Genomic DNA, 20,411 nt, shown 5'->3' with positions numbered 1-20,411 from the left:
CTTATTATAGTCTTATATTTAGTATATTAATATTATTAAATAAACATATAAAAAACCACAAAGGGCACCTAAAATTCGCCGTTTATTCGATTTGTCGGAAACTGCTTCTCATCACCAGCCTATCAGAACAGTATAAGTGGCGCGCTTATTAAATACACTTTATGTGACGTCACAAATGTGAAAAATATATCAATAATAGTAGTTTGAGCTGCAGTTATCTAAAATGTGAACAATTTTAGAAGAGATTTAAACACGTACAAACAATTCAATAAAAACTTGTAAAATCTGTACTGTACTCATAAACTGTTTTATATTATTTAAACTGGGAAACCATTATGCGTTATTTTAAACGGGGAAACACAGATGAAACAGCAACATGATTGTTGCGTTCATTATTTTAACCATGTATAAAGTGATGAATTATCGGCCTCTTACTAGTTCGCATTGACAATGCTAGGCTTGTTTTGAGGGAATACTGTATTTGCCGATTTTTAAACCATCTAGCCCCTTTAAAGTTACGTACCGGTTGCGTTGTATAAGATCAGACTACGAAACAATAACTTTCAAGTTAAATGTGAACAAAATGCTTGTTTTAGTGATACAACATCATCAAAAGTTCATGTTAGAGCTATAAAATCATTTCAAACTTGTTTTCACAATGTCTGTTACAAATATGTATCTATCAGTCACTGTCAGGTGTTTGTTTATAAAAGTAAGCACAATGACTCAATTTGAACAAGGCTTCAACAAGGCTTTTAAACTTAGCCTCTTAAAGGGGAATTTGTTAAATGTTTCAAGTTTCAAGTTTATTCAGTAAACTCATGTCACATTCATGAGATAAACAGCATTGCCATGAACATATTTTACATATAAAGAGGAATTCAAAATGATGTTTAAGCATATTTAAGTGTTAATATCATAGCATAAAGAGAAGTGTATTATATATTTAAGTGAACTTTGTTTTCATATTCATGAGTTTAGTTGTTCATATAGTTTCCATTGTAATTTTGCATATTATATGTTTAATTAAGGAAATTTAAATGCTCATTTAACAATAATTAATATAATTATCCTAAATCAAGTGTCTATTTCCTTGTTTAATTTTATCAGATCCAGTGAGGAGTCCAGTAAAGGATGTTCAAAAAGGAAATCTTCAGTAAAGTTTAGAATATTTCAGTATATTTTAACAAAGAATATTGATGAGTTTATAGGACTTTTGTATTTGTGAGTGTCATGATCAAAGTTATCAAGGTAAGCTATCAAAAACATGTACTAGTACAATTATTTTAGATGTAATTGCAATTCAATTTTGAAACAAGATATTTGCTGGTTCATTGTTCAGAGTTAAAAAAGTTGAAGGTATTGAAATGAAGTTTGGTACATATGTTGCCAGAGACAATACGCACCTGTATACCCAGACCCTTAGCGCTTTCATTATCGAGTTATTCGTCTTGTTTGACATAATAAAACCGACTAGCGTTGACGTTCGCTTCACATCCTACTTGTTATTTCAATTTATACTTGATTGGCAGCTGAAACCATGCATGGCGGTGTTTTGAAAAACCTTTCTCGCATATTTTTGTAACCAAGGTAGAACCTAGAATGCGATTGATAGCCTGACACCACTTTTTTATAGTTAGAGATGGCGTCCAAGATGGACGCCACTTGGTTTATATATACGATTGGAGAACAAATGTGCATCATTTTGACATTAAGTCGTTTGTCATAACATTCTTTATTTTAAACTGAATATGTGTAATTGTATATAAAAAAAATGTTATATGTGATAAATATTCAAAATAGCGACCAAAGATGCCTGCCAAATATACGAAAATGATATCTTTCTCATGAACTTCTCCATTGGATTTGATGACTTTTAAAAATAATCTTAAATATATTTTCTAATATAAACACAATTTTTAGAGGCATTCAAAGAGCATTTTGAAAAAGAATCTCATCGAAATGGGCACCAAGAAGTACCGAAATGGGTAATTTCTTTCAAAGATGTGCTTTAGCTTGATATCTGGTCAGGGTTATTTTGTAAACATTGGACAAGTATACTTAATTGTAATAAGAATATATTTTGGACCATATCAAGTTCAGTATGGCGTCCAAGATGACTGCCAAAATAAACAGAATAATAGAGTTTACTTTCAAACATATTCTAGGATATAAGAACTAATTCTAAACTTCTATTTGATAGGTTGGAAGCAATTGGCTGTTTCGAAAAGACATCCCTTCTAAAATGTATTTTGATAAATTATTTACCGTCAACATGCAAAGTAGCGTCAACTCTGGCTTGTATGTATTAGTTTATTAATATGGGAATGACAATCTCCCCGTAAATTATATATATATATATAGTTGCACTTTATCTGAATTATGTTTGCAATAATGGCCTTTCCGCATAATTGAATAGGAAATAAAACATCATTGCTGTAAATTCGGTTGCCTCATTTAAAACTCTTTTTTTAGTCAAAATAAATGGAAATCTATATTAAGTGATTCATCAGAAAGGTGATTGTGAAATTGCATTTTAAAATGAAAATCTCTTGAATGATGCGCATAAGAAGCGTGTTATTACAATGTATTATTTTGTTAAACTTACTTCTCTTTAACGAATAAAAAAAGCATATGCTTTTGTACAGATTAAAATATAAAACAGCCATTAATGCTAATACTTCTTATCTTAACAAAATAATGTATTTAAGTTGGTACTTTTTGACCAGCTATCAAGTGTAAAACTATTTTGTATCCCTTTAAAAATGCCTTTCACTCTTTCATTTTGCATCGTCTCGCCCATATATTAAGTCTTAGGTGAAGTTATTTTTGGCCTTTAAAGTTCTATTGTCACAACATAATAGTTGATGCTGATGTCATCACGTGTGTGCCAACGATTACTTGACCCATTTATCGGGATGAATAGGAAGAAGATGGCCCGATTAACTTGTCAATACATACATATGTGTTACTATATTTAGTTATACATTTGTACCGGGTTTCCGCGAGTATTTGCATGACTGGACGATTATCCGTTTTGCGGCCCGGACCGATTATCGATAATCGTTTTGCCTGCGAATGGTGACTGGCGAAATCATGGAGTGCAGTTTTAACTAACATTCTGTACACTGTACTGGTTGAGTTTGTAAACCCGATCAGTTTTTTACTTTTTTAACAATATATTTGCGAGTTTTGGTTGTAGTAACTTCAAACTTGGCATGAAACATGTTTGGTTCAAACCTCAACATCAGCATAAATGCAAATTTACATTTTTTTTAACGTTTTAATTAATGTCGAAAAACGTTCATTTTTTAAACAGTAAATCACCCCCCACCCGGTGGCATGGAGTGTGTAAATCACGATCGCTTTAAATAACAAAACAAAAGACAAATTGCTACTCCGTAACTGTTGTGTTTAATTTTTATTAGCCGGATTTTTCATCTGAAAATTACGGGTTATAGAATGGCGAAAACCGGGTGGGTGGGCGTTCGGGCGGGCGTTAACAATTCTGCATTTAAGTTTTCATTTTATGTAATAAAATCAAGAGTTTTTATCCAATGGTTTTCAAACTTGGTCAGACTATTTGTCAACATGTTATCTTGAATATATATGAATATGGATCAACTCGGGTCAAAAACTAGGTCACTAGGTCAAATCTTAATTAGAAATATTTCAAGATAATAAATTCAACAATTTTTATCAAATATTGATAAAACATGGTCAGAATGCTTGTCTGCATTATATCTTGCATATTTTTAATATTGGTCAAAATCTAGGTCACTAGGTCAAATCTTAGGAAAATCTTTCCACGTCATAAATTCAACAATTTACGTCAAATCTTTATGAAACTTGGTTAGAATATATGTCTGCATAATATCTTGTTCAAATATGTAATAAATGCTCAGTATAGTGCAATCAATTGAAATAAAACAAACAAAAAACCACACAAAGATATGACTTGCTGTGGTTCGCCAAATGGGTGCGAACGGCAAAAAGTTAAAACGCCAAAAGTTTAGTCTGTCGACAGTATAATTATGATTTTGTCAACGTGCCCCAAATTAACTTATCAACAATGTATTGTGGGTTCTTAATGGTATCTTTTATAACAAGGAATATATTCAATAACAAATGAAAATGGTGGATAAAATTAATTTCCTGGTTACAAAATTTCAAACGTCTTTCATGAAACAGCTGCAACCACCACATAGCATTAACACATTGTTGATTGGGTAGTATTTTGACACATGTGTTTTGTATGAAAACATTTCTGGTAAAACAATAATGCTTTTGGATTAAAAATCAGATAAATATTATTTTGTAAAATTTGCTCAACTTCTTATCACAGCTACACATCTTGCAACGGATGTATATATATATATATATATATATATATATATATATATATATATATATATATATATATATATATATATATATATATATATATATATATATATATATATATACATTACATTACGATACATTTGATTAAGAGTCAAAAGCCTTGCATCTGTGCAGATTATTTATAACGGCTAATCAATTAAATAGTCAAACTTGTAAGTGTTCTGAAGTGATAGCAGAGTAAGACGTAGAATAAACGAAGGGTAAACACCTAGCTTTTAGTTTTCTAAACTAAACTCTAATATATTATTTCATTGTCTTAAACCTTGAAGTGTACAGATATGAAGAAAAGGTACTTGAAATAAGACAGGAAAAGTAAAACAAATAACCTTCCTCAATAATTTTAAGTGTTCACTATGATTCATAATATTATTGTTTCCCAAGAGATGACTAACATAAATAAAGAACAGAAGGAAGAGAAAAACAAAGATCACAGATGACTGATAGTGGATTAATCCAAGTTTAATTTTACATCTGTATTTCTTTGGCAATTGGATTTCAGGTACATTTAGTTGTATTTATGAAAAGCAATCTGAATGTAGTATAAAAATATAAATTCGTAAACCATGTATATAAATTCCTTTTTCATGATCTCATGGTAGTATTTTATTTGTATAAAAACTAGTGAAATTTATTGAATTAAAAAGTTATAACATAACTGGTTACCGCGAAATGTCTTTTTTATAAGCGTTTTTAAATTATGTTGTTTAGTCTGACAGCTATTGTGCAATAGTTTGTACCACTAAAATTGATTATGTGTCTCAAATGTATCGAAATCAATGCATCTAGACTTCAACCATACTTACATAAACTAATTATTTATTTCACCTTTCCGATAGTAAACTGAAATAAACGATGATTAAATACTACAAAACTCTCCGTTTGAAATTGTGAGTAAATTGAAATGTGTGTTAACAGTAACCTAAATGGTTGCCGGATTCCCTGTAGAAACGAACGTCAACTCGCACAGTTGTAGGAAGAAGACAATCACGTCATCACCTTAATTTGGTTTAAATTCATCCCGATTTTTTACAATTAAATATAAGTTATTTTCTTTTGAATCATAGGATTGCGATACATTTTATCTCGTTTAATCTAAAAGTAAATATTTCTGTCATGAAAAAGCCGCTCATTGAAAAGCTTTGCGATCTTTCATCAAACAATTATCATCTATAGTTTGGATAGTGGTATGCCTTAGTCATGTGTACTCCTTGTACGTTAAAGCTGGCTATTTCACATTTATTGTAGTCAACTGTGATGCGATTGTTTCCCGACCTTAATACAAATGTGTTTCATTATTATTAGTGCTGTTGTTATAGAAACCAAACATATATCGTACCATTCGATTAAATCTTCTTATCCATGCATTTCAGTTCCTGGTAGACTGCTGATTTCATTCATTTTAACACCCTAAGACTGGCGATGTACTCTGTGTTCTTTGCATTGATTGCCATGAGTGTGCTTCGAGGTTCATCGGAAACTGGTATTGAAATATTGAAGTTTTGAATCTTTAAACATTGTTGACAATGTTTAACAACCATTTACTTTTAACTATTTTAAAGGGAATTCAATCAAACGGAACAAGATGTATAGCACCGTGTAAAAAATCGTCGCGCAATAAATCCATGCACGCATCCCAACGACCAATGCAACACTTGGAGGTCACTGATGCACAATATGTATTTGTTTGCTATACGCTTTGTCGCAGCAATTACTAGTAAGCTGTTCATTGGCAATCAGTAGTCAATTTTCACGGGTTATAGACTACCATGGTAGGATGTGTCGCCCATACAATTCGTACTCTTATCTCAAAGGTCGGCGTCACACTAGGTCAATTTTACAAAACATTGATATCATACTAATTTATATTCTCAGCTATATTTGCGTTTAACATATTTATCAGAATTCAACCAAACTAGCATTATATATCAAGGTCACACGTGGACAGTATTGTTGTACAATATGAATACCATTGTTACAGTTTATTTTTAATCGAACCTTTCATTCAACATATATGCTTGACCGATTGGGAGCATTTGTCAAATGTTATGACCGCCTTTTTTTATTATAAAAAACAACACTTTTTTACGCAGTTTTTCCTAAGAGATAGTATTTCAAAAGAGTTAGCTTTATATTATCAGGTAGAAATATAGTATGATTTCGTGCTTTTTTAATAGTATACTACTCAAAAATTGCTAAGAATCACTGTGTCCTTTTATACGCTTTGACTTTTGTTATGATGGAATGGCGGCTATACAGATACTTTTACATGTCAAACAAATGTCTTACATAATTAAAGGAATTTCACAAGAAAAACAGTTAAATTTGTGTATACCAATGGGCTATAACTCAAGAAACATAACCATTTCGGTTAATTTTTAGTCGTGTTTATGTCTGACTTAAGATAATTAAAATAGAATTAATTTGATATGACGAAATAGACTTTTTTTTAAATTTATCTCGATGTTAGTTTATGTAAAAGGCTTTGACAACTTTAGAACAAACTTTTTAACCAGTTAAAGGCGCACAATAGAGGCTGATGCAAAACAATCTTATTTTAATTTAAATGCATTATTATGTTTAAATCGTTTTACTTAAATGATAAAACAAAAACAAAACGTACCATTTAGGTCCAGATAAATATTAGCCTTTATAAATGTGTTTTTAATGAATAGGTACGTGATCACAAATTCCCCAGTAAAACAGCGCCAAAACATCGCTAATATTTTGTCTATCTTTACCTAAATCATATACATTTGTTTGTTTTAATCATTAAAGTAAAATGACTTAAACACGAAAATTCATTACAAAACATCAACCTATATTGTGCGCCCTTAATGTCAAACCATAGATAGTGAGTTTGCTTAATCTCATTATTAAACACATAATAATCTATAACAGCTTTACCTTTTTTGAGAAATCAGCCCTTGGTGTTAAAGGGACTATTTCATGTGTTTACGAAAATAATGTATGACGAATTAAAGCGTGGCAAATCTTTTGGGGAATTATAACTAAGATACTGACAGCTGGAACCCTTTAAAATAGTGACATCTGCTAAAATATTGCTTTTGAACTCTTTTAAGTCCACAATTTTGAAAACGTTAGTAACACGATTCAGCAAAAGGTTGTAGTGCGATTGGGTTGGGTAATTGACATTATCACGTGATGATACGAATGTATTTGATAAAGGTTGAAATATCCGTTAAATATTGTTAAAGTCCTTGTGTCCGAGTGGTTAATGCGTCAGTTTTCTCTTTCATTCTTGACTGTTACCGATGTGGGTTCGGTCCCAACTATAACCAGAATATTATTGTTTATTCTTTAATTGTATATTTTCTGCAATTTCTGTATCAAGGAGTAATATAACTATAAAATTAGTGTTTACCGATGCATTACCGGGAAGAGTCATTAATAGTCTAAAAACATGAGCGTGTCCCTTTAAATAAGCATACACGCCATTTTCTAAGAATTTTTGAAAGACTAATACTTAATGCATTAAATAGTTTTATTTCTTTGTTATATCTCGGCATCGGATTAAAGCATCATAGCAATTAAAACACAAATTACACTGAACACATTTATTTAATTATACCAGTTTAATGCTTATATTATATCGCATGTATGACACTGAAATGAACACTATTCATCCTATTTTTACAGAGTTAGGTGAATTAGTAACTGGCAAGGCACGGCAATCATACACTTACAATAAATGCACTGCGGACAAGGCGCAAGATGGCATAAAGATATTCTCCGAGAGTTCCTCAAATTGTACCTGTAGTGTTACTTTAAACAACAATGGATATGCTTACTGGGAAATAGACTTGTCCGCATATCATTTAATAGAGCACATAGCAGTGACCGGTCGCACAGGTAGGGACATATCATCTTACGTTATGGCGTATCTTGACTCGCTCTCTGCTCATACGATAGGTCTACTACATACAACATCGTATTCATTTTAGGTCCATCTGAAAATTATCAGAAACAAACCATTCAAGGAGATAGTAGCTTGAACTGGCCCATGTCTGCGCTATTTATAGGCAGTCCGATCCTTTGATGTCGGTAATTTCCGTGCATTCAAGATTCGTTCCCAATTGCTCCATCGTCAGTAATTATCTACCACTCGTTATAACTTGCTTTAAATGAAGTCAATGAATTACAATATTTGCTTGTGTTCCTCATTGTTCAATTCTTGTACATTTAGACTTGGCTTTTCTGTCCTTATCTACATTACTGACATCGTTTGTGAAAAGCAATCACTAAAACGCAGATTTTCATATTTTCGTTCGAAAATTAATGTTTTATGGCTTAAATCGTTACTCACGGTTAAAGATATATATAAAACATTATTTTTTTAACTTACATATAAAAATCTGCGATTTTTTTGTCAGCAGCCTTATATAACTGGTTTCCATGCATTTTTTGCAAAACAATAGCTCGTTCCAAGACAATAAATAAATAAAGTTGTTTAAACGTTCAATCTATGAGAGCGCAGCTTTAACTTTACAGATAACTTTCAAAAAGCGGAAGTAACAACTTACAAACATCTTGCTACACTTTTTAAATACCTTTATAAAATTATTCAATCCGTCATTGTGTCAAACAGAAGGTCTGGCTGCAAATACACGACAAGCTTTCGTATCCAATTTGCGTATTGAAATAGGACTTGAAAGTAAAGAATGCGGAAACATGATTTTACCCTATTCTATAAGATGTATTATTCTTTTTACCTTATATAAATTAACTTTTAAGTTAATCCCTCCGACCTCATACAGTCTACGAAATGCGTTTTTCCAGCATAACATTTCATGTCAACAGATATGTTCGTGAAGTTGGCAGCCCAGCAGACTGGCAGCGTGAAGTCAACAGCCTGGCTGACTGGCAGCCTAGCAGCGTGAAGTCAGCAGCCCAGCAAACTGACAGCCTAGCAGCGTAAAGTCAGCAGCCCAGCAGACTGGCAGCGTGAAGTCAGCAGCCCAGCAGACTGACAGCCTAGCAGCGTGAAGTCAGCAGCCTAGCGGACTGGTAGCCTAGCAGCGTGAAGTCAGCAGTCCAGCAGACTGACAGCCTAGCAGCGTGAGTTAGCAGTCTAGAAGCCTGACGGCGTGAAGTCAACAGCTGAGCAACTGGGCAGATTAGCAGCTATGCTAAGACGAACTCGTGTGAAGTTTCCCGTCGGTTTTCAGTTTTCAAAGCCAAAATAAAAACATAAAAAAATAAAATAAATCATTCACAATAGTTCGTTTGCAAAACACACCATAAAATGAAGCAAAGATACTAAAATGAATAATTTAAAAACGTTTACACTTTTCCTTTTTTGTGAACTAAAGACACCACTTTACTCGACTTTTCGATTTCACGCTTCTGACAGCCCCGGGCAGCCCGAGGCGTTTTATGGTATTTTTACTCGGGCTGGATACATGGCTTTTAGTATATGAAACGTTCGAATGATAACAAGTTTAATGACTTAACAACACGGACAATTAAGAAATTCATGTTTTCAAAGGCAAAAAAAAAATAAAAAAAATCATTCACAATAGTTCGTTTGCAAAACACTCTTTAAATGACGCAAAATACTAAAATGAATTCTTTTTCAACATTTGCACTATTCTTTGAGTGTGAACTAAAAACTTCACTTTACTCCACTTTTCTATTTTAGTTTTCTGGCAGCCCCGAGCAGCCCCGGGCAGCCTCGGGCAGCCTGAAGCGTATAACGATATTTTTACACGGGCTGTATACAAGGCATTAAGTATGTGTAACGTTCGGATGATTCCAAGTTTAATGACTTTAAAGCAAAGATAAGATATGAAATGTTACAGAACACTTATTATTTAACGTAATCTTGCTAGAATTTCACTCGATTTTTATCGCTTTGCTGAGACGAAATCGTGCGAAGTTTGCCGTCGTTTGTTTGTAAAAAAGCGCGTCTTCTAATTCAAAACACTTTCATTTTGCCATTTAAGCTGTCATTTAGTTTCCCCTTACCACACCACGCATCAAAGCGTTATATGATGAATATTGTCTTTTCTTACAACACGGAAAATTTAGAAACTCATGTTTTCAAAGCCGAAAAAAAATGAAAAAATCATTTATAATAGTTTGTTTGCAAAACACTCTGTAAATGACGCAAGATACTAAAATGAATACCTTTTCAACATTTACACTTTTCTTTTTGTGTTAACTAAAAACATCACTTTACTCCACTTTTCGATTTTAGTTTTCTAGCAGACCCGAGCAGCCCCGGGCAGCCTGAAGCGTATAACGATATTTTTACACGGGCTGTATACAAGGCTTTAAGTATGTGTAACATTCGGATGCTTCAGAAGTTCATGTTTTCGAAGCCAAAAAAAAAATACATATAAAATGAAAAATTCCTTCACAATAGTTTGTTTACAAAACACGCTTTTAAATGATGCAAAATACTAGAATGTATACTTTTAAAACATTTACACCATTCTTTTCATGTAAACTAAGGCATTTCTCTATACTCACTTTTAGATTTCAGCCTGCTAGCAAATCTTGCTCGTTCCAGCAATGCCAAGCGTATTTTAATATTTTAACCCAGGCTGTATACAAGTCTTTCAGTATATGTAATGTTTGGATAATTCCACGTTAAATTAGTTCCAAGCAAAGGAATGATGTGAACTGTTTCAGAACAACAAGTCTTTTACTTAATCTTACTAGCAGAGCAGACATGTATTTCCTGCAATCCAAGGGAAGATAATTTAATAAAGAAGTTGTCAATCTGTAAGAGTGCAGCTTTTAAGCTTTATTTTAACATTCTGAAATGTGTGAACGGGAATATGGGAACAGTTTCAGTATCGGTAAACTCACAAAACTGCAACAATCTATGTTTTACACATCAAAGCTTCAAATCATCTTGACTATAATCCATACATAATATTAATAATATTCCACACATGTATTACAAAACAATATGTTCTGATGTTAAAGAAGAATCTTAATTTGTCCCATTTATCGCTTCAAATCAAATCTGAATCGGCAGTAATAGAATAAAATAAAATCTTAAATTCTCAATTTCAAATTGCGTAAAAAAATAAATTTCTGCGATTGGTTCCTAACCTACATGAAGCAGATGCATTTAACTTCAAGATCATCAGTTAAGCCATTTTTAACATATATTATATCGTATAATGTTTATTATTAGGAGTTTAACAGAAGAAAACCATGTTGAATTATGAATTTAACAAAAACAATTCCTGTTATTCAATTAATCAGTGGTTTATTCATTCTAGTATTTTTTCTTCATATTAAGGTGTGTTTTGCAAACCAACTATTGTGAAGGATTTTATGTTGTTGTTTTTTGGCTTTGAAAACTGAAAACCGACGGGAAACTTCACTCAAGTTCGTCTTAGCATAGCTGCTAATCTGCCCAGCTGCTCAACTGTTGACTTCACGCCGTCAGGCTTCTAGGCTGCTAACTCACGCTGCTAGGCTGCTAGTCTGCTAGGCTGCTGACTTCACGCTGCTAGGCTGTCAGTCTGCTGGGCTGCTGACTTCACACTGCTAGGCTGCCAGTCTGCTGGGCTGCTGACTTCACGCTGCCAGTCTGCTGGGCTGCTGACTTCACGCTGCTAGGCTGTCAGTTTGCTGGGCTGCTGACCTCACGCTGCTAGGCTGCCAGTCCGCTAGGCTGCTGACTTCACGCTGCTATGCTGCCAGTCTGCTGGGCTGCTGACTTCACGCTGCCAGGCCGCTGGGCTGCTGACTTCACGCTGTTAGGCTGTCAGTCTGCTGAGCTGCTGACTTCACGCTGCTAGGCTGCCAGTCTGCCAGGCTGCTGACTTCACGCTGCCAGTCTTCCAGGCTGCCAGTCTGCCAACTTCACGAACATTCAACTGATTGTTATTGGGCTCCTACTTGCCATCTACAATATTCAAATTGCATATTCTAGCGCAAGACATTTTTTCTCCATATTTTCCCTCTTGTAGGAAGAACCCCCAAAAGAATAAGAAAAATCTGTTCTTCAGTCGACCTCAAAGCATGTCCATATATATCAGCTTCTCGACACGTTATCTATAATGCACGTAATATGTGTACTAGTTCACGTGTACTATTGAAACACTTCAGATCATCAGCAAAGTCGAAACCTTGTTGCCTACATTGGGTATTTACAAATGGGATACAGGACCGGTACAAAGCTGAACGACCCAGATATGTCCAAAATTGGCCTGGATATACACCTCGATCCTCCCCGACTGGCGCGATACATCAACATTAAGAAATCGGATATCATTGATGTGATGACGATATGTGAGGTTGAGGTATTTAAAACAGGTACAACCATGTTTAAATATCAAATGGTACGTTTCACTTGATTTTATGTCGTTTTCGGGTAAACGAATATCCATCAAAAGCAGCATCTTGAAGTAAAAGAGAAAAGAATAGACATTGATGAACGATAACAAAACGTTCCAACTTTTGTGACGGTAAACTATCATTTCATTTGTGAAACAACATGCCCTTTTCATAACTCTTACTTAGAAACCTGTATATCTTATTAAGAAACCCACTCTATATCAATATACATTTTCATGCAAAAGTAACTTTATTGGAACCACGATGAAGTGGATACTATGAAATTGAAACAAGACAGCGTATATCAAGTGATTCTGAATACAATTAATAATTTAAATTTAATCAATATTACGGTTGAGATAAACTACTTGCACTTATACATGCAGCTTCCCATTACAAGTAGAAGTGAAAGCTGGCAATGAAATTCGTTTGCAAAATGTCCGTTAACCACCTTTCGTATAAAACGCGTTCCTAGTGATACCTTGCATATACACTTTCAAAAATAACTGTTATAATTGGTCACTTATCATTTTTCTGAAATAGAAAAAAACGAAATTGATTAAAATCAAGTTTATCAGTCCTGTTTGAGTTCGACATATCCCAAAAGTTGCATGGTGATATTGCTTTAAGTTTAAGAAATTGTAACTTTAAAATGATATCCCTCGAAACAAAAGGTCGAACAGAGCATCATAGACTTTGAACAGTAAAAGCATGCTTTTGTAAATAAAATATGTTTAAAACATGGTTCAAATGGATGTTGAAGAGTTGGAAAAACATTTGGAAATGAATTTGCTTTTAAACAGAGTAGACTATCAGGTACACATGAATGATCAAACGAAGGTCAAACGGTATAGCTGTATCATTGTGTTACTGTATGACGTTATCACAAATCAGGACATGATAGGTTCACTGCAATTACTGCCCATTCAGAACTTCTCGGCCATTTTCAGCTAAAACAACCTCGAATGTTTATGAACGGTTTAAAATGATAGAAATCTTTACATTTAACTACGCTGCAATCGCAGCGTAATAATCGCGTAATAATTATAATTTTGCAGAAAGGGATTATGAATGATAATCTGGCCAATCTTAAAAGACCATAACTCGGACATGAAAGTGCCTATGAAGTACAGAGGGACAAGTCTCTCGTCTGTCTTTAGTAAACTGTACATCTCATTGCAGAATAAGCTGCAATATTTGCTGGATTTTTTACATGAAATTAGCCGACGAGCAAAATGTGTTTCGAGCAGAGGGGTCTTAAAAGGATCAATAATTTATATTCAATAGCATAATTAGAAAATAAAACAAACGTCTACAAAACATTCATCGATTTGAAACTCTGTTTGGCTAAATTGACAGTGATTCAACTGTCCATATAAATAAAATATTGACAGAATGGTTAAGCTTTTTTACTTACGTCAATCAAGGTTTCAATTTGCCCCGGAATTATCAGCGAAGTCAATGTTCTTGACATTTCGATATAGATAGGTGACCGGAAACTCTTCATGTTTCTCATCGCTGATAATATTGCCATAATGACGTTGTTTTTTTAAAGAGGATCTTCAAGCTATATCTAATCAGGAGCATGGTTCGTGTAAGCGGTGAATCGTGCTCATTAACGCCAGCCATTCAAAATCCATGCACTTGCGGAAGATTGGAAATCATGTTCAAGAAAGCGTGGATATCTTGATTTAAAATTTCATAAAAAGTATGACTATACGTTTTTTTGTGTGACATCAGCCATAAGCTACTGCTCTTCTGTCTCTGTCTCGGTCTTTTAAAAGTACCAACATATTGACAATGTACACAGGGTGGTGCGGTATCTCCCTAGTAGTCCATAGGTTCATTCAGTTCTTGCCATAGTCGGAGACACGTGCTTGCGAAACGGCGAATTACTAAGAAAGTGTTTATTATTTAATCTGTTAGACATACTACTGTAAACAATTGGTCATATGATGTAATTCTAGAGATGGGCGCTGTAGGTTTTAAAGGATACTTTGGATTTTAATGTGTCATTTATCTATCTAACGTTGATGATAATCTTGGTGACTTTTCCAGTCGAAAATGGCAGACAGATTTGCAGCATGTATTACCTAAGAACACAAAGAACCGGGGCTAAAACTATTTAAGGACATATTAAAGGTAGAAAACTACCTCAGCTTTAACTTGTGCAAAAATAAACGTTCTGTATTGTCAGTTATTGTGTGAAATTTTCGCACTGAGGAGAGAAACGAGTCGGTTTGTCACCCTGTTTTGCAAGGACTTAGTCTTTCTGTGTAAGTCGGTCCTTTGAACAAAAACAAAATACATTTTCTGTTTGACTATAGTCTTTACAATTATTTTAAAAAATAAACACTACCATGAGATTTTCAACCGGGACACTGACTTGAATGTTAAATAAAACCTAATTCAATTCATTTCGAGATATCCACCTACGCTTGCTCGTGTTTATGCCTTTTTAATTAGAACCCCCCCCCCCCACACACACACACACACACTATGTATGGATTGTTCTAACCTTTATACATATATACAAGTAACATTGTAATGAAACCTTTATACACATTAATTGATATGTATTACTCAAGGTACATGTTATAAAGTCATTTGAGATTTAGACCATTGAAAAGTAGACATATTTGGGTAACGTGCACACGTGCAAATGACCACTTTACAACCTGTTTATTATAAGCTCCTTGCAACTATGCTTATTACGGTTAAGTTCCAATATAATTAATATATCTTTTTCATTTTCTTAATTCAATGAAACAGTTGGATCGCGTTCATATTCCAATATAGCTTATTATACAACATGTTTTGCAGAATGCCCTTGTCAACAATATGGTGACAAATGTGAACGGTACTGTCACTGTACTACTGCTACCTGCTGTGACAGTGTACATGGGCAATGTCAACAATGTGAACCAGGACGGATTCCACCGACATGTGAAACAGGTCATAGCAGATTTGTGTTTTTTAATGCTTGATATAATCCACTTTAAAATATGCAACATAACTTGTGAATTTGTGTTCTATGTCTTTGGCGTTTGCCCATTGCCACTAAACCGGGTTTATGTTTAAACGTTTTGCTACTGAGCATGTTTCTGTAGCTTTTTGCATATTTATTAACGTTGATTATATGATCCGTACGTATATGAATCACAATGGATACAATTTAAGGAAACTCAAGGAAACTGACATTTTTCACAGATCTTAAATTCTTTTAACGATGTAGGAACTTTTCTCGAGGATGTGCGTAACCCAATTTAATTGTCATATCACTTTTATTTAACTATTAGAACGTTAGTTTACGAATGAAATCCAATATAAGTTAAAATAATATCCCGCTCTTATCGGCTTATTGTTTGGTGTTTGGACTACACTGTGTTCACAGAATGCGAGAAGGGGACGTACGGTCAGTACTGCAGGCAAACATGCAATTTAAATTGCTTGTACAACCACTGCGATGCAGTGACTGGATCTAAATGCGTGGAGGGTTGCCAGCCTGGTTACAATTCCTCGGCAAGTGAGGATTGTTCTAACGGTAAGAACATCATAGACCAATTTTGACTCAACCATAAAGAATGTTGTGATTTCATTTCTGAAATAAAAAGTTCTGGGCGTGTTATGAAGATACATTTTTTTAGATATAGTACTTCGAGCAGTTTCAGAACCACATCTCATACAACTTCATATACTCAACAGGATATTGAGTAATGATTACACACATGTATTTAGTTATATAAACCATATATTGACATGTATGTGAAAACGTTAGTTTACGAAGGAAATCCCATATATTTTAAAAAAATATCCCGCTCTTATTGGCATATTGTTTGGTGTTCGGACTACACTGTGTTCACAGAATGCGAGAAGGGGACGTACGGTCAGGACTGCAGGCAAAATTGCAATTTAAATTGCTTGTACAACCACTGCGATGCAGTGACTGGATCTAAATGCGTTGAGGGTTGCCAGCCTGGTTATGATTCCTCGGCAAGCGAGGATTGTTCTAAAGGTATGAAAATTATAGACCAATTTTGACTCAACCATTAACCATAAAGAATGTTGTGATTTCAATTGTGAAACAAAAAGTTCTGGGCGTGTTATGAAGATACATTTTTTTAGATATAGTACTTCGAGCAGTTTCAGAACCACATCTCATACAACTTCACATAATTAACAGGATATTGAGGAATGATTACACACATGTATTTAGTAATATTTACCATTTATTAACATGAATGTGTTTGTTTCACTTGTTGCTTGTATGGCATGTTTTGTTTTGTTTTTCCATTGCAATATTAGGCAAGATCTCAGTGTCGATTTGTTATGGTACTATATATTCGATTTTTTAAGATTCATAGTAATGTTTGAATTATGCCTTACTTGAACAAATATGACCTCAAATAAGCTGCTATTTCAGAATGCCAAAGTGGTTTTTACGGTGACTGTAGCCAAAAGTGTGGGAACTGCAAATTCCAGGCCTGTAACAAAGTAAACGGTCATTGTGAAGGAGGATGTGATGTCGGATTCACAGGAGAAAGATGTCAACTTGGTAAATTTCAGTAAATTTGATGTGTTGCATTTTACATTTTAAATTCAAATAGAAATGAAACGAATAAAAAGAGCAATAATGCATTATATCCTTTTTACAATGTACTTCCAAAAGTTACGTTTTCAACCTATAAATGATATCCCATACGTACATATGTTGTTTTTTTCATTTTCCTCAAATTTATACTCTTACATTTTGTTCAAATCCTTTTTCATATTAACCTGGAAATTTCTATACATCTAATGTATTTAATTTGAAGTAGTATTGTTCATATTAATTTGTCAATGATTATATATAATGTCATATTTAAAGTATATTCAAGATCGCCTCCATAATAACCGACCAAATCGAATTTGACTTTAAATTATAATGCTGCTATGGATAGATAAAGAAAATGAGTGATGAATGGTTTGAGATAATGGTTACAGAGTTTGGATCTCGGAACAAAGTTATTTAGAATGACATTTTCCTGGAACATGACACTGTCACTGTCCGTTCAAATAAGGTTGTAATGTCAATTCTAGACCATAAAACATTGTACTCGGACGTTGTGTCTACTTTAAGACTAAGGTCCTTTTCCTATTTAGAAGTCTCAAAAATGCTCTTGTTCGGGGTTGACAAATTATACTAAAAATGTCTCATGAATCGAAATGTGTCGGTGCCTGATACATATACCAAGATGATGCTATAGACATTAGCTAATAGGTTAACAAATAATATTGTGTGTACATGCGGCATATAGTATGGTGTTAAAACAAGGCGATTCTGTGTATTGTGTGTGGCTTGTTTGTTTTTACCAAATAACATTACTTTTTGAAGTACCCTCGTACATTTAAGCTTGTTCGAAAGGAACGTATGGCGATCACTGCTCCGGCACGTGTAGTTCGTTTTGTTATAATGACCGACAATGCGATCATATCACCGGTTTTTGCGGTAGAGGTTGTGTACCCGGGTATGATTATAATATGGATCCACAGTGCAATTACCGTAAGTATAAATCATCCAATTGTGCATACCTTTAAAATCCCATCCGCAATAGTTTTTATTGTAAATTATCCAATAGTTTTTTACCATAACTGTATATTTACATAAAAATAAGCGGATTTGATTTTCTTTATTACATAGCATGTAAAGATGGAACATATGGCGCAAATTGTACTCACATTTGTGGACACTGTGGGAACGAAAAAGCATGTGAAAAAAGGACCGGTCAATGTACAAACGGATGTGACTTAGGGTTTTCTGGAAGAATGTGCAAAGAGCGTACGTTTTTTTTGTTTTTTTTTTCATAATGTTTATACATGCGTATATTATTTATCAATACTATCGATTTATATAGATTCAAATTATCTTTAGTAAAATATGCAGGAAACTAAAACGGAACATTAAAATCATTTTCGCATTCCCTAGCTTGCGTGAACGGGTATTTCGGATACAACTGTTCTTCTCCGTGTCATTGCAATGGTTCCGATTTCAAGTGTGATACCCGCTATGGAAATTGCTCCAATGGTTGTTCATTCGGATATGGAGGATTCAACTGCAGTATAGGTGTGTTTGGGGGGTGCTTGCATGTGCGTGTGTATAAGGATGGGTTCCCGCTTTGTTTCGTGTGTTTATGCTGTGTTAATGCAGGAAGACACGCGAACAATTTCCTAGAAAGATGAAATAAATATTATAATGATATTTTAAGACATCTCCAGCAGTACTAAAATATGTATTTGACTACAGCTGTGTATTTATTGTTAAAGAAAGGTATACGACAACACACGTTCGTAAAAAAGAATAGCCAATAATTGTAACTTAATTAACCGCTTATTCAATCGGCGAGCAGTATATAACAAACAATGACGCCATAACCCTTGTAGGTTGTATACCTTCCAGTTGGTTCTTTACAAAGTACTAGGTGAAGGTAAATATATTAAAAAATGATGGTGTGTTTTAAATCCATCCATTTACATTGTGATTTATGTATGTTTTATATATAAAAGATATAAATACAATTGATCATACAATTCAGAATTTGTTAAGGAGTATTTTTATAATTGTTTGAATCGAGCCTTTGCAAAATTTTATTAGTAGTAAACTACTTTAATACAGGCATTGAATTTTACTACTTCGATAATGAAAAGCGCTAAATACATAAAACGTACCTATATAACCAAACGATTTGTCCCTGTAGTTTTCATTATTTTATTGAAACGCTATCTATTTTAGAATACTACCTACATTTTCAGCCAAGGTAATTAAGTACTAGGCTTAATCATAAGGAATTTCAACTTTCGCGGATGTTTAAAAGTCAGCTTAAGAATCATTATAATGTTAATTCATGTCATCGAACTGTTACATGACTTCTTGTCAAAGGTTATTAAACCAAATATATGTCGACAAAATTGTTAATGAAATAAAGATAGTTATTGCCGTTAAAGAAATATAACACTTTCAGATTTGGATATCATCTCAAGTGGCGCTGTAAACCCGCGTGCTAATCAATCAAGCCAGTATGAGGAATGCAACGCTAAAAAGGCTATTGATGGATTGCTCTTCACTAGCGATGCTGAAATATGCGGTACCTGCAGTGCCACTTCTGGAAATGAGCCACCACAGTGGCAGCTTGATTTAAGAAGAAAAGTCCTTATACAAGGATACAGAATTTATGGCCGAACGGGTGGTAAGTTGGCGTAATAATAATATGTGAAATCGAGCCCTAATATGGTCACGGTGTTGTTGTTTTTACCCAAGGAAACTGACTCGAGCATGATTCAAATCAATTCGAGTTAATGTTCGAAAAATGGTATACAAATAAAACAGCATATTTCTAATTAGTGACAGTTTTTACATTTTCAAAATTCAAAACAGTTTTTAAACTACGAGTCTTCAAAATTTACCACTGACGTCAATATTCAGACGTCTGTCATTTTTAGCGTCCAAGTTGCATGACCTGATATTTACACCAATTTTGAGTTTCCCGCAATAAAATTCGCCCCTCCAGTTGGTCTTGTGAAAACTTTTACGGACATCCATTTTTCTTACTCTTGTTTTACGTATTTTATTTTTAATGAATATGAATCTTTTATGTACATTTTCGCTGGAAAAACGGCGTCGCTTTTTTTAAGCTGTTATTTTTTTTAATATA

The 20,411-nt window shown here is 33.8% G+C and overlaps 1 protein-coding gene across 3 annotated transcripts in view; it reads left to right on the top strand.

The window, feature by feature from the left end:
• The first annotated feature begins 836 nt into the window (after positions 1–836).
• LOC128227738 (receptor-type tyrosine-protein phosphatase S-like) overlaps positions 837–20,411 on the top strand; it is a 34,976-nt gene continuing 15,401 nt past the window's right edge. The window contains exons 1-13 of one of the 3 annotated variants that reach the window (XM_052938543.1): positions 837–935; positions 1,111–1,251; positions 5,775–5,884; positions 8,062–8,274; positions 12,496–12,702; positions 15,547–15,678; positions 16,118–16,267; positions 16,589–16,738; positions 17,147–17,278; positions 18,116–18,265; positions 18,404–18,541; positions 18,689–18,826; positions 19,722–19,946. In XM_052938543.1, the coding sequence (XP_052794503.1) occupies positions 5,824–5,884; positions 8,062–8,274; positions 12,496–12,702; positions 15,547–15,678; positions 16,118–16,267; positions 16,589–16,738; positions 17,147–17,278; positions 18,116–18,265; positions 18,404–18,541; positions 18,689–18,826; positions 19,722–19,946 (1,696 nt within the window). In that variant the 5' untranslated portion in view covers positions 837–935; positions 1,111–1,251; positions 5,775–5,823. Of the gene's footprint in view, positions 936–1,110; positions 1,252–4,802; positions 4,904–5,774; positions 5,885–8,061; positions 8,275–12,495; positions 12,703–15,546; positions 15,679–16,117; positions 16,268–16,588; positions 16,739–17,146; positions 17,279–18,115; positions 18,266–18,403; positions 18,542–18,688; positions 18,827–19,721; positions 19,947–20,411 lie in introns of those variants that run through there. The other 2 variants (XM_052938545.1, XM_052938544.1) reach the window with 2 other exon arrangements.

The sequence above is a fragment of the Mya arenaria genome, chromosome 3 (genome assembly GCF_026914265.1).
Source record: "Mya arenaria isolate MELC-2E11 chromosome 3, ASM2691426v1".
Classification (NCBI taxonomy): Eukaryota; Metazoa; Mollusca; class Bivalvia; order Myida; family Myidae; genus Mya; species Mya arenaria.
This window is presented reverse-complemented; position numbering and strand designations above follow the sequence as displayed.